The following is a 15,896-nucleotide window of genomic DNA, read 5'->3' as shown; positions in this document are numbered from 1 at the left end:
TATGGTGAAGACAATGAATTGTGGATCTTTGCCACCGAGCAGTACTACGCAAGCAGACGTGAGTTAATGGCGGCAGAATCGTCAGGTTTCGTGACGATAATCTCCAGCAACTTAGGCAAGTCAGTGTTGAACTGGTATCGCGCTTTTATAGCCGAATGTGAGAGAGCGAGTGTGAACCCCACGTGGTCGTTGTTTAAGCAACAGCTGCGCACGCGCTTTCGACCAAAGGACTTCGAGTATGATCTTCGCGAGAGAATGTTTTGTCTCAAACAGACCGAGACTATTCACGAGTATGTCTCCAAGTTTCAAGACTTGCTGTCGCAGACAGAATTGACGATCAGTGAGTTGGAGAAACGATTCTTCTTTCAAAACGGGTTACGTGAAGAAACAGCAAAGAAGATCAAAGAAGAGAGTCCATCAACGCTACAAGAAGCCATTGAAATTGCTTCGAACTTCGAGTTTGCGCACTACTCCGGGAAACCTCCTCGGGCACCTTCGAAACCTTCAAAAGGGTCGTCAGACTAGGGGCATCATTTGCCTAAATCGAAACAGCAGAACAACAAGCGTTACGAAAAGAAAAAGGGCAAGAACGATGATTGGAAGAAGACAGCTACGTGCAGAAATTGTGACAAGATTGGTCACATTTCTCCAGATTGTACTCAGCCAAAACGTACGGAAGCAAACCGGTACATGCAGGGCGCAGTGTATGCGATCCTAGAGGCTGAAGCTCGAGCATTCAAGATGGTAGACCAAGGGAGGCCCGTCACGATATTCATTGACAACGGCAGTAGTCTGAACGGCGTAACGAAGGAGTTAGTGATGAAGCTTGAGTCGGATGTCACTAAAGGTGACATGATGCAAGTTGATCTCGGTTATGATCAGATTGTGCATCGTCCACGTCAGACTGTAGAGATGTCTCTACAGTTATCAGGATTTCCCTTGACAACGGGAACATTCCAAGTCATGCCTGTTCCTGAGGGAAAGGACATAGTTTTAGGCATGATGTGGCTGCGGGAGCAGAACCCTGACATCGACTGGAGTACTGGACAGATTGCACCTCGCATCAACGTGCAGAACACGCAGACTGTGAAGTTGAGACTGCCGAAGACACGTCCAGCCCGTTGGGTGGCAGGACAACGCCGCGCCAGAATTGCGCAGAGCCGTGAGATCTACAACTACTATCGGCAGCATGGCCACAACGGTCAGTTTGGACGAACGAAGGTTATTTCGTCCAACCAGTTCCAGCAAATGTTGCGTAGGGACAAGGACATCGAAGCGGTCTTTGTTATCAATCCGCATGACTCGGAGAAGGCGGAACGCTTCAAGAGTCAAGGATGGGATGCTCTCAAGGACAATCCGGCGTACGATACGCTACGTAAGTATGCGGATACGGTTTTTCGCACGGAACTTCCGAATGAGACACCCCCAGTACGTGAAGGGATTGAGCATGAGATTCTGCTCAAGCCTGATACTTCGCCTATTTCGGTGAAACAATGGCGCCAAAGTCCTGATCAGAAGAAAACGATACAGGAATAGACCAAAGAGATGGTTCAAGCTGGCATCATTCGACCGAGTACGTCAGCGTTTTGTGCACCGACTTTCTGTGTGAAGAAACCAGTCGGATGGCGAATTGTGCACGACTCTCGTCAGCTGAATTTAACTACGATTCTACCGGCTATTCCGATGCCTCGCAAAGAAGACACCTTTGATGCGATGGCCGGCAGCTATTGGTACTCGTGCATGGACTTACTCTGGGGTTACTACCAGGTTAAGCTACGTGAATCAGATATACCTTTTACTGCTTTTTCGACTCCAGACGGTCTTTTTGAATATCTCGTCACGCCCATGGGACTCAGCGGTAGCCCGGGAGCCTTTAACAGGTTGTTACAGAAGGTGTTTAGGGATTTACGTGACGTGATGCGGATCTACTTCGACGACATTTACGTGTACACTAAGAGTAAAGATGTCGACGAGCATATTGCCGCGTTGGACAGGGTTCTGAGGAGATGTGAAGAGCAGAAGCTATACATCAAGCTGTCCAAGTGCCAATTTTGTGTCGACGAAATCCCATGTTTAGGTGACTTTGTCGGACGCAAGGGCGTTCGAATGGACCCCGATAAGGTGAAGATTATCACAGATTGGCCTGTCCCAAGACAAAGAAGCAAATGGAAAGCTTTCTGGGGACAACTGTCTACGTTTCTCGATTTTGCAAGGATTTCGCTCAGTTTGCAGGTCCTTTGCACGAATGTATCAAGGGAAAACGCTCTCGAGATGCGATCGAACTCAATCAGGACCAGCTGCGGTGTTTTGATGAGCTAAAGAAACGCTTGTCATCACCACCGGTTCTCCGTCTTCCTGATGTCACCAAGCCTTTCGGTATTCGAATGGACGCCTCAAATTTCGCAGTTGGGGGAGTCTTATTTCAAAAGGAGGGAGAGTTGGAACATCCAATTGCCTTTACTGGCCGGAAGAGGAAACCTGCAGGGCTGCACTACCCAGTACGCGAACAAGAGCTTCTCGCAATCATGCATGCTCTGAAGACATGGCGTGTATATCTGCTAGACAAGCCCTTTCTTGTCGAAACCGATCATAAGAGCATCAAGATGATTCTTACGCAGAAGACAGCGAATAGACGCATTGCACGGTGGTTCAATGAGCTCGCGGAGTTTCGACCTATGTTCAAGTGGATCCCAGGAGAAACAAATGTAGTCGCAGACGCATTATCAAGAAACCCTGAGTTCGAGCATAAGGCTGCGCAAGTAAGCCTTCAGGAACTTCTTGATACGGCTCAAAACCGTGAGATTGTGGCAACCATGGTAGCGAACAACGTGACTGTGGCACAGTCCGCAAAGAAGATGTATTCGTGGAACAAGGACTTGCAGGGAATTGTCAAGAAGCTTAAGCTTGGAGACAACGTTCCGCATTACTCGCTCAGTGATGGTGTTTTATACTACCAGACCGGTGAAGATGAAAGTCCGCGACTGTATATTCCGGATGACGAAGATCTGAGAAACCGTGTCATTTGCGAGAACCACGATGCCGTAACGGCAGGCCATCCTGGATCGTACAAGACTTACGTCGCAGTACGAGAGAAGTATTATTGGCCGAAGATGATGAAGTATATCCAGCGTTATTGCAACACTTGTGAAATGTGTCAGCGCAACAAGGCGAGACAAGTGAAACCGCCGGGATTACTTCAACCGCTGGAAGTACCAAGCGGTAGACGGATCGACATTTCGATGGATTTCATTGTGTCCTTACCTCCCAGCAAGGATGGTTGTAATGCCATCATGGTCATCGTGGATCGATTGACCAAGCGTGCAAAGTTCATTGCAACGTAGACGACAGATAGCGCAGAGGATACCGCGCATGGCTTCATGAAGAACTACGTAAAAGATCATGGCCTTCCGAAGACGATTGTGTCTGATCGTGACTCCAAATTTACGTCCAAGTTTTGGCAGGCTGTTATATCTGCTATGGGAACGCAGCATAACCTGTCATCGGCATTTAGACCACAGACGGATGGACAAACGGAACGTACGAGCCGTTTTATCGGGGATTATCTTCGTGGAGTCGTGAACCCAGCCCAGAACGATTGGGATGAGTTTCTTCATATGGCAGAGTTTGCCTACAATCGACGTGTGCATTCGACGATCGGAATGGCACCGTTTGAAGCGGATCTTGGGTATATTCCGTACATGCCCGACGAGGTTTCGTTAGATCCGGAATTCAACAAGTTGGTGAAAGCAGCAAAAGAGTTCTTACTCCGGCAAGAGGTCTTCCTCAAGGTAGCACAAGACCGTATGAGTGAAGCCCAAGAACGCATGAAACACTATTACGACAGGAACAGACTTGTCCAAGACTTCGAGACTGGTGATATGGTGCTACTTGACGGAAAGAACATGGACATCCGCCACAAGGGGTATGCACAGTCGAAGAAGTTAGCTCCGAAATTTATTGGACCTTTCCCGATACTAAAGAAGGTGTCTCGAGACTCGTATGAGTTAGGACTTTCGCAAGGATTGAAGCTGCATCCGGTGTTCCATACGTCACTATTGAAGCCGTACCGCAAAGATCACAAGCGGAGGCAAAAGGTGAATAAGGTTGTGTTAGCCGATGGTACCGAGGGGCAACTCGTTGAAGCCGTCATTGGACATCGCAAGTACAAGGGAAAACCGCAGTACAAGATCTGGTGGCTTGGTGAAACCAAGAAGGAAGCCTCTTGGGAGCCCGTAGAGAATCTAACGCAAATTCCCGGATTCATCGACCTCTACTGGAAGTCAAAGAAGAAAGAGAACCCTATTCTCTAGGAGAGGCTCTTCTTCGAAGGGAGGTCATGTGACGTGGTGGTCACTAACCAATGGCATGGCAGTGACCAGCCACGTCAATTATTTGAGTTCAGCTGGTCAGATTATTCTTATCCGCGTAAGCTTAAGATTGCGTGTCTTTACATCATACTACAATCCTATTGTTCCAAAATCCCATGGATTTTGCAACAAGCAAGCTTCCAGCCGGAAATTGTGATTATGGAACGCTGTGCGAAATTTCAGACCAAGATAAGAATTAGGATTCATAGGCTTTCATTGGTAGTTACAGAGAAAATCAGGATTTGAGAAAGATAGGTTTTAGGATGACCTGGATACGTGCGTGAATATCCGGTTGTCAAGAACTACTGGTTGTGCGGCAGCTACTAGCTTGCCGCCGCCAACTCTAACTGATTAATCACTTCTCAATTTGCTTTCGAGCAGCAACTCCTCTCCTCCCCTACAACTGTCTACGGCACCGTACTCGCCGTCTACGCTCCTACGCTTCCTCGCTACTTTCGTGACACACTGGGCGGCAAAAGCCACCTTTAGGCACTGGGTATATTAGCAGCAAATTCTCAACTGCAAATTCTCAGCTGGGCTCTTCTTGCTTCAATCCTTCTCACTGTACCCATTGTCTCACACAATACAAACTTCAAGTGCCATAGTGTAGATCAGTATAATTCGCAGCAGCCCCACCTACTGATCCACAACTATCACCTCACACTCGGAGAATTCGTGCCCTTCATCAATACAACCCTCAATCATCCTCTCTTTCTTTGGCTCAGCTCAACAACTCGGAAAACTCTTCTTACCAAGGCTGTTAGGCACTTAGTTTGAGGTATTTACAAGAAGTTAGCACCACTCTCAACATGTACAGCACGTTCAGCCCCATGTAGGTGGCCTGCTGACATTTCTCTCTTTTCATCCACTCACGCTTATTATGGCCCCACCAGTTCGACCATCTCTCTTCTCAGCTTCTTTACAGTTCCATCTTGTCTACCAAATTCTCGTTGTTGTATTATCCCCAGTCTTCGTTGTTGCTGGCAACATCTTCAGCATAACTCATGCAGCCCCACCAGCTCAACACTCTTTCTCAATCTCATCAAAACGCTCAAATCTCAAAATTGGCCTCACCAGCTCAATATGCCTCATCTCACTTTAATTGGCATTTGAGTTGAGACGCTTCTTTTGTGCCTTCTCACTGCTTAGCGCGCTCAACCACATCTCTCTGTAGTCCGCTAGCAACTCCCACAACATGATCCCAAGCCAAACACGAAAAGCTCTTCTTGTAGAGGCTGTTAGGCCCTCCACTCGAGGCCATCACGCTTACTCACTGTTGTTCTACTCAGTGCGTTCAACCACATCGTGGCCCGCTGGTACGCTCTTACACTCACAAGCACAAGTACCTCAGTGCCCAACAACCAGCTTCGCAAAACCTCTCTATTCTTCTGCTGCATCTCCCTGTCGTCTCCCATATCATCGTTCTTCATGTCCTTCTCATTCTTTTCTTGGTCACTGCTCATCATCCAAACCTCAAAGCTCTCTCCATCAAACGGTTGGTGCATGATCTTATCCTCTTTTGCCGTCTTCATCTTATTCTTCTCTTCTCCATCTTTACTATCAGTGCTCATCACGACTAATCAAGTGTCGTCTTCCACGTTGCGGCCGTTGGGCTCATAACCAGTTGAGAGTTGTAAATCCCTCGTAGACGCACACGCAGAGTAGGAAGAACAGACACAAACTGGGCGGCAAAAGCCACCTTTAGGCACCGGGTATATTAGCAGCAAATTCTCAACTGCTAATTCTAAACTAAGCCCCCTCGCTCCAATCCTTCTCACTGTACCAATTGTCTCACGCAATACAAACTTCAAGTGACATAGTGTAGATCAGTATAATTCGCAACACTTTTGAAACACTAACAGTACGGGATGGCGTATAGACCATCCGGTACTACTAAAACCCGCTTAAATATGCCTGGAGCACATATAAGGCCTGCCGTGTCTGCATCTCGTCACGCAGGAAGGCCGGGAGCCAACCTAGCAGCTTCTTTCCCTCCTCGTCAAAGTATCCCGTGCACAGAGTGCTCATCTCAACGACGCGGACCAGGACTACCTGTACTTGGCCACCTCATTAAAGCGCGAGACTGTACGGTCCTCGTCTGTCTTCGACTGGACAGCCTTAGCAAAGAGTGTTTTCATCTTACAGCGGGTGTTAATAGTCACGATACCCCCCCGTCTTGACGATACGTGAGCTAGGAGCATCCACTTCATCTTCCGGCTTTTCACCGTCTTGTCACCCCAACATCACCAACTTCCCATCCATCCACCGCAACGTCCTCCTCGTCTTTCTTCTTAGCTTATTTCTTCGCTTCAAACGCAGCTGGAACAAACGTTGGATGTACATCGTCTTTACGTGCTGTCTGGGGGTAGAAAGGGGATTACTTGGGGGCACAATGGGCTTGCTACGCTTCTTAATCAGCTCCAAATGGAGCGAAGACTACCAGAGCGCACGCGAGGCAGTCGACAGAGTACAGTGGCTCCTCTAAGCTCTCATCACTTTCCTTCACCTTGACACTGTTAGGCTGCTCATCGATAACTCGACACCGACAGTTGTGGACTACATTCGGTGCCGAATCCGAGTTAATTGCTGTTATGCGGAGTGCCAGATTCGAGCCAGGCAGTACAAACGAGCAAAATGATCTTTGCCTTCGGTGCTTACTGCTACAGGGTATGAGCCACGTTTCTCGCCGGACCGCATGCTGTATTGGAAGGCTGGACCACCCAGGCCTTCCACTTGTGCTTGTTGCCACAGGAACTGATCGTGATACTGGTAGAATTTGGATTTTTCTCCACGCTTCCCGATATTGATGGAGAATGTTGAGCTAGTCATCAGTATGGTTCTTTCTAAAGCAGATCATGTTGTGTAGTCGTCGCGATCTTACATTTAAAACTTCTCATATTGATTGGGTAGTCTTCATCAATATCGATCAAGCAGAGGTGCGAGTGCAACTCGTTACATATAATACTATTGTCTACACCCCTATGCAACGACTTTAAGCTCTCTATACCTAGTGTCCATTTTACCGCCCACAGAAACTCAGTCCTTACAAATTTCATGTCTGCCAAAAAATTACACACGTTTTATGTTACATAGTTTTGTATTGGGTCGATGGTGGCCGTAAAATGTGACCACCTTGACGAATCTCTTTTTTTGTTTGTGAGCCTCCCTATAAAGTGCAAAAACGCAAGCGTTAGCACATCCTTGCTATTTCGAAGCATGTGTTGCATCTTGTGTGAAAACCGCACCGTCAATAATTAAAAAGTGACTGGGTTATGTGCACTCGACGAGGGAGAAAATAGGAGAAACACACACCCATCGCTGGGATAACACACACGGGGCTGGATGACGTGGGTGCCATAGCCGCGGCGTCAACTAAGGCGAGCGGGTGCGAGGCGGGCCCAGCGCTGAGCTCACCAGCGAGCCAAGCACTACACTTTCCAGAGCATTCTATCTCCATATTGCGAGCGCAGCGAACCGCGGGGGCGCCGAAGGGGCGCCCAGCCAAGCGAAGCGCGGCTGGTCCCTTTTCTGCTGTGACCTCTTATCGTCGATTATGTCTTATTGCGACACTCAGAAAGGTCAAAACCATACAGAAGTCAAGTCAAATTATTTGCTGTGTGCTGACACAGTAAATACATGTGTTTGGCATGTTCTGTCTCGACGAGGTGGTCGTATAATTGTGTCCAGGAGTGTAGAATTAAACTGAAGCATCACAGCGATCTCGAAGTGGAAATCAACGTTGACAAGTGTATTCGCGGATGAGTAGCATGCGATGCTCTGCTTGTCACTCGTGGCACGAGGCACTAGCTAGCCGTGAATATTGCATCTACTTCTTTTCGTAGCGTACCAGTGTTATTCTACGCGTGGACGGCGGAGCGCAGATCTCTACCTAGGTTGTACAACATGTGCATGACTAACACCGCCTGGGCCGGCGTATCCCGTCAGTCTCTTGAGTGGAGCATGCTCTCAAGCGGACCGCACTCTCAAGTCGTTATCTAGGTGATCTGCGTCACATCCTATCGCCAAGACCTGCGCTAGATGTGGCCGGCCAGCAATGTGCGCAGCTCTCCACATACGGCAAGCCTGAGATGAAATGAGGCTCGGTGCGGAATGCAAGACGTAACGAGGAAGCCGTGGTATTAAATGAACATCGACGTATTGCTAAAATACTCTCCTCGCTAGTAGTGTCCAGGGTTGTACGTCACTTTAGAGACGAAGGTTTTCAGATCATCAAATTATCGGTATCGCGCGGCTCAATCCAGAAGTTGAGTACACTCAGCGTTGTTCGCTGTCGCGAGTTAACTCCGCGGTATAGGTGCGGCCGTGCACCCCTCGAGAGCACTTAAAGTGTCGGTGCTCTATGAATGAAGCGATCGCCAGCTCTGATACACGATTGAGTACTTGTAAGAGCTCGGGAAGAAGGAGTGAACACTATCATTCACACTTTTGGTCGAAATGTGAGGTAGAGAGAATCAAACAGGTGAAATGCTAATACAACTCTTATGATGCTGTATTTAAACGACTCCTCTTCAATATCAATGCTTTCGGAAAAGCAGGTTGCCATAATTTTTTTCCCGCTCTGCAGTAATATTCAGGTAGCTGCTGTCACTTTCGAGCGGTATTAGTACGTTCGATGGATTACTAGCACGGCATCATCACCTTGAAGTTACGGTATTGTGTAGCACCAATGAAATTTCTGTTTCGGCTCAGAAATGAGTACCGAGATAGAAGCACGCTGGTTCGGAACCATCATACCGCTTACCCAAAGTCTCGCTCGATCTGTGCTGACGATGTTGGAACAGTGAAGACAATACGAGCAACCGAAGGAAGAAATTGGAAGTTGCTTCTAGTCTGGCGACTCCAAAACGAAAGTGTATGTTCTGCTTCCTTCTTTTAGTCACGATTCATCACCTCCGGTTCAGTAATCCACCGTTTCAGCTCCTCCTCAACACGTGCTTCCTGAACATCCCTTGATGTAGCTTGAGCAACACCGTCATCGTCTTTAATGAAATTCATAAAGTCCTCTCGGAACGTTGAAGGCGTTTTTCCGCGGCGGGAGCCGGTGACACATCGACCTCAGGAGCACCTTCATGCGACAATATGAGCGACTTATGTCGGTCGAGAATTGTTTGCTTGACAAATGCAATTATTATTGTAACCTCGTCCTCTATCATTTATTTCGTCGAGTTAGTGGGGTCAATCGCTAGTTGCTGGTTGCACAGGCGAATCAATGAAGCGAGCACTCCATCAGGGCTCTTCAATTTAGGATGAAGCTACAACTGCATCCGACGACTTACACACTTTGGTGCGGTTGGTGTAGCGAGAAAAGCATCGCTCATGGAGCGCTTCGGCGAATGATGTTAAGTCTTCGCCAGACCGGTGTCAATTTGGAAACAGCGAAATATCGAGGTGGCTGACGATGCTTTGTTCTATAGTCCATTTGAGCGACTGAAGTATCAAGCACGTGCTGACGAAGCATGTACAAACTGAGCAGTACTTGAATCTGGTTTGCTGACTCGCTTTGAGCTCGACGGCTCAGCCCTGTGATAGGCTCTACGAGACACACCAGTTGAATCATTAAGTTTATCGGCTACTAAAGAGAAACCTCCCGGAGGCGCAAGTCCAGCCCGAAGTGACTTAGCAATACGCTAATCAAACAAACTACCAGCTGGTCCCACTTATCAAGAATTCGTAAGATTACTTTGATTAGGCCCATGAATCGAGGTGGCTTGAGTTCTACAAGGGTAAGGGACTTGCTTTCTCCGGTCATATCGCATAAGTCCGCAAACAGTGCGCCCATTATCTCTACGTGGTGTACTTAATAAACAGGCCTCCCGATTCGTGAAGTAAGCTCTGTCATTCTCTTGTTGTTTTTACTTGCTCTTGTCATTCACAATTTCACAAGCCGCTTTAGTCGCATCGCTCGTTAATTGCGGGATGCACCATTCCCACTGGTGTTTAAGTCCTTCTTGGATCATCCCCTTCACGTCAGCGCCTGCGTCACTTGTTCCACACAAGAAGTATTTGATTGAAAGTCCGAAGTCGAATAGAATTTGCTCTATCCACCGCTTGAAAGACCCACGAATACCCCCATTGCGCTGACCGTGAGAAGGACGAAATTGACGAGTTCCAAGCAAGAACGATCGGAAGCGCCGCTCGTTGTCAATAAAGTTTATACGCAGACAGAGATACCTTTCACTCTGCGGTTTTAATCACCACATGTCCACCACCATCGTAAGAAACTTGATGTTGGGCAGAATATTTTGAAGAACGTATTGAATCCCCCTACAATTCCACGATATCATGAGCTACGGTTTGCGTATTAATTATCGCTCGGTACCTCTCGTCGGTGACAAGCTCTCAACAGCTTCGATTCCTCGTACTCGCCGAGCCGGAATGGTAGATTGTTAAAGATAATGCGTAAAGTATCCATAAGTAAATACACCCGATGAGCATCGCCATGCTTCAGAGCAACATTGCGAAGTCTGTCCACTTCGCCATCGCGTGTGTGCACCTTGTAGTGTAGATTTGTCAGAGTTGATGCCATGGACGTCCTTCAAATGTGCTGTAACCTTTGACGTCTTTCCATATAGTTGTATGATCTGGTGGCGCTCTCGACAGCTTTTGTTCCCAAGACAGATCCACCCGATGCACGTTTCCCGTCCAATTTCACTGGCACACGGACACCCAATTGGAGAATAATAAACCGCTCAGCATCCTTGATGGGACTAGGGTAAATCCAGGTAGGGGCTGGTAGTTTTTATCGCATCTTGCACTGCGACGGGAGCTTCCACTAAGCTGAAGCTGAATGTGACCGGTTGTCGAAGTAGTTCAGCTGGCCACGATAGATCTCGGGGTGCATTGCCAGGTATGATAGACTGATTCGAGGTCTCATCAAGGTCCGCAGCAGATTGTTTCGTGGGAGGACGTTCTTACAAAGCTGACAATGGTACATGAAGTTGGGATTGACCACTTCTTGAGGTGTTCAGACTAAGCGGTGGACTTAGCTGTTGTAGAGTTGGCATTACGCGATCCTTAGTCGGGCGTGTTGCTACATAAGATGGCGTTTTAAAAGGATGCAGCAGTCGCCGGCGACTCTGGTCGGACCTGTACTGTCGTTGCCGCGAGCAAACCAGGATCTCAAGTTTCGGCTTAAGATCTCCCAGGTTTTCAAATAGTGAAGCCGTTATCAAACGAGCTTCAGACGGGTAAAAAAAGGCAGACCGCGGGAGGACTTTGGTAGCTGTCGGATGGTTGAAAAAAACATTATTTTCTGGGTTGCGGTCGATTCAAGCGAAGCTACTTCAAAGGCTAGCATTGCAGATCTTTGAGCATGTCTTAGGCTTCCCTTTCTCAAAGAATGCACATTCCGTATTACGCGCGTCCTTGGAGCTGTGCGGCTCTTACTGAAGTGTCGCCTGTCGCAGAACAAGATGGTATTGTCCATTAGAATGTTCGAGACTACCAAAGGGTTAGCGCTTCACCTTGAAGGCTCTTTCGTATATACGAAACGACAGTGGAACTTAAAATATCGGTAATACTGGCTCTAATTTAAATTTGAAACATCTTTGAAACGGTAGCTGGTTCCTAACCGGTAAGTTCATTTAAGGCGTGATACTCCCTATTTGAGTGGCGTAGCAGAACGAAATGCTGCATCTGTGCCAGAGTTGTACTCTCAAAAGTGCAATTATGGCCATTTTACCGTAAATCATCGTGGATCACGGTTTTATGAGCTCGCATTTTCGTAAATTCACCACCTGCTACTTATAAGCTAATCTTGTTTTGCCAAAATCACTACAAACCAAATAATAGTTAGCTATAAGTTATCTAAGAGGAAATCAGAAATACCAAGAGTTATTTCAAATGATAATGGTGTGGAATAAAAACCATCCTTTGTACTGTACATGTATTCTAAATGCTTCTTGGAAAATGTGGTCCTTGTTTTGTACGTGCTTCAATTACAAAATATAAAAAGCACGTTAATTCTTGTACCCAGTTTTCTCAGCATTCCCTTTTCCTGATGTCGTTGGACGAGTCGATGCAAAGCACAGAAAGCGGCTTGGTGCAGGTACAGTAAGCTACGCGCTAGCTCATCTCGACCATCTCTCGCTAACTTCGTGCTATTAATCCCTGGCTACTGAAGACGAACGAAGCTGCTCCGGCCAGCACGACTCAGATCGTGAGCCGCGTCGTGTACCCTCGTTTACTAGGCAATCTTCCGGGAGCAAACCTACCGCAGTATGCGCACGAAATGACTCGCGAAGATGAAGATACTATGAAGCAGAGCTGCTATCAGGACGGACACGGCTTCGTCCAATACGCCCTTGTAGCGTGGATAATGATCGAGTACAAACACGATCCAATTGTTTCATTTCCTGTTGCTAGCAAGGTCGCCAAAGAAACCGCTGAAGAAGTCAAGGCCGCGATAAGTGCAGTGATCAATCCATCGCTAAAAACAACACACAACTTAGAGCTGTGGGACCTACTGGAGGTTGCATTTACGCAACTCCAGTATCGTGGAAACGCGCACATATTATTTCGCCAATACGTCGAGCGGTGCTGGAAGCAATACACAGGACACCCAGGTGACTATAAGGCGCCGTATGTGTCAATCGTACAGAGCTCCGGATTTGGTAAAAGTCGGCTATTACGGGAGCTGTCTTTGCTTACGAGTGCTGAGCTTCATGGAACGATGCGGGTGCTCTACACTTGTACGCGGGTGGGTCAGTCGAGTGGGTTTCCAGAAGCGACGAAAGGGTTCCGAAATTGGCTTTTTGGTGATTACCAGACTCTTGTGGGGATGACGTCGTGTCTGGAGACAATATTCTACTACGCTCAACAGAATTGGGCGAGTGTCGGTGTAGAATGGCTGGAATTGTTTACGACCAGTGATAACGATGCAATCGAGGCGTTGAATAAAGCTGAGCGAGTACGGAAATGCAGAAAACAGATGGAGATTGAGGAGAATAAAAGGCTGGTGATACTGGCTATCGATGAAGCCAGGTCACTCCTCGTGAGGACTCGCTGTGGCCATAATAAGCTCCGTATGCTGCAACGTGCGCTAAAGAGTGCAAACCAAGGCATCCAGAGATACCACCCAAATGCTGGGGTGTTTGCTGTCTTGGTCGATACAAACCCAAAAATCTCACAGCCGAAAGCATCATCGGGACGGATTTCGGTGCCACCCGACGATAGCGATGCTCAGTTTCCTTCGTTTGTGCTTGGGCATACGATGGATGTCTACTGGAAGGATGTCGTGAAAATGAACAAAACTTCTGCTTACAAAGATGCCGTGTGTATTGGTGACAAGAATGAGGCCTGGAAGTATCTTGTTTCGATGGGTCGACCGCTCTGGAAGAGCACATTTGACGCGTCAATGAAGAAATACAACAGCGAAGTAAAAGCGGCCGAAAGAGTCCTCCGTCTTGCAGCGCAGAGAATGTTACTAGGAAGAGACACTCTTTCCCTGATATGTTACGATGAAACGACAATGTTTGGAGTGGCTTCAATGCTGTGTCGACTTGGATTGCGTCCCCATTCGAGCTCGTCCCTGGCGCCTCGCGTCGTTGCCGACTTGATGGCGATTCTAGCTTACCTGAATTATGAAAGTGATGGATGTTTGAGTAGTTTTTCGTCGGATCCGGTGCTGGCGCTGGGAGCGACGAAGGTGTGGTACAACTGTAAGCCTGCATTGGCGAATTGTATTCTGCCGCAGCTCAAGAAGTTGCTTCTGAACGAGATGCTGGATACTTGTGGTGTTGACGAGGTAATTGCTCGCATTGTTCTGCTTCTCGTGATGGATTCTTGTGTGGTAGAAGCTGAAATCTCAACACAAAAGCATTGTAATTGCCCGTTTATGGGCCAATTCGTAAGTCTAGAACTATTCATCAAAGCACTAGTTGGTCCTGACCCGATATTAAAGAAGAGGGGACAACCAACAGACGATGCGAGAGCAAAGGCTTCTTTCCTAAACTGGAAGTCTAAGTGGGCAGACTGGCAGTTGGGGTTCTGCCATTTCGTTCAGCTATTCTCCGAGCCAACAGAGGATATGCTGTGGGTGTTATTGGGACGTCGAGCCGGTGGGGTTTTCCCTCGTAACCAAAGTTGCGTAGATTTCGTGATCCCAATTTTTCACTGTGAAAAGCGAGAGGCGTCATTGATTCTAGTTCAAGTGAAGGATACCATAGATTACGCCGGCGAAACGATAGTGTCTTATCCTTGCAAAGTGTTTTCTTCGGGAAATACATTGAGCGAAAAATTACCCTGTGACGTGGTCGGTATTTGCATGAGTGTGCGAGAGCTACACGACCCGTTTATTCAATACGAGAAGGTGGCTGTAAGTGCAGTCGAGGAGAGGAAAGACCAGACTAGCAGCGACCCCATTTTCACGGAAAAATGTAGCGTTTCTATAGCACCAGCAACGCAGGTTGTGTCCAATGAGCAGAGAAAACACGGGAATCAACTTCACGACCAATCGCCGACCAACGCCGCGGCTGTAAAAACTGTGAATGCGTTCACGCTTTGTTTTGGTTCGTTGCAGCCTTGGTTGCTTTCAAAGAAGAAAATTGGAGATACGCTGCTACCTGTTGTTCCTGATGCCACTGCTATTATGAGCAAACTGGCCGAGATGGCTTCGCCTCTTTGGGACCCCGTTGCTCTTGTATGCGGTGATTTAGACTACAGAGCAGAAGTGGAGATGAAACACTGCGTTGAACCACGAGTATCCCAGGAAATGCCGGATGAAACGTTACTGAGTATCTCGCGGCAAGCACTTTTGCACGCGACGTTTGGTGGTTCTGTAAAAGGTGATGGGAAGCGGGCATCCATCTAAAGTTTGTGTTCTCGGGGCAAAGGACGCACGAAGTCACGAAAAGAGTCGTAACTCGACCGTTATTTCGAGCATGTCCACCGTGGATGGACGGAAGCGCATCTTGCTTTAGAAGCTACAGTTAATTGCCAACAATTGAAACACTGTGAGAGCGAGAAAATTAAAAACAAGGTCTCTATCGAGAAAAGGAAAAAGACGGATGCTCAATCCTTGCCTGATTTTACAGGCGCACTTCGAAGTACTTGTCGCCGACAAGAGCGTAGGATACGATTTAATTGGAGCGACAACACAACACTAGAGGTGAAAATTATAGTTGGTTAAATAGACCCCATAAAGAAACGTTAAGCCTAAATTACGTTTAACCATTCCTGTAATCATCGTTACACTATCAAAATTTGATAAACACCTCAACAACACCAAGGTGCATTATCCAAATGCTTTAATCATAACTGGCGTGTCTAATGCACTTAATGCAACAAAATGTTTAAAATTAAATATTATTTTAGCTTTCATTGAGGTTGGAATGAGAGGTGATCAATCTTTACTTACTTACAAGATTAAACAGGTAGTACTGTACAAGCGGGTAGTAGTCAAGCTACGCCAGTACGATCTTTTGTGTTGATGTGAGCTAAGTTTCATGGCTCAGAAACGGCCCGTGGCATCGAGCACGACGCTAAGCTAAACATATTGTGTAGCGTTTG

The 15,896-nt window shown here is 47.4% G+C and overlaps 1 protein-coding gene across 1 annotated transcript; it reads left to right on the top strand.

The window, feature by feature from the left end:
- Positions 1–12,387: 12,387 nt before the first annotated feature.
- PITG_14731 (uncharacterized protein) lies at positions 12,388–14,575 on the top strand (the record flags this gene model as incomplete). Its single annotated transcript, XM_002898563.1, has 3 exons — positions 12,388–12,435; positions 12,511–14,133; positions 14,555–14,575. The coding sequence occupies 3 exons, from the start codon at positions 12,388–12,390 to the stop codon at positions 14,573–14,575; spliced, it is 1,692 nt and encodes a 563-aa protein (XP_002898609.1).
- Positions 14,576–15,896: the final 1,321 nt, after the last annotated feature.

Source organism: Phytophthora infestans, genomic scaffold (genome assembly GCF_000142945.1).
Source record: "Phytophthora infestans T30-4 supercont1.36 genomic scaffold, whole genome shotgun sequence".
NCBI lineage: Eukaryota > Oomycota > Peronosporomycetes > Peronosporales > Peronosporaceae > Phytophthora > Phytophthora infestans.
This window is presented reverse-complemented; position numbering and strand designations above follow the sequence as displayed.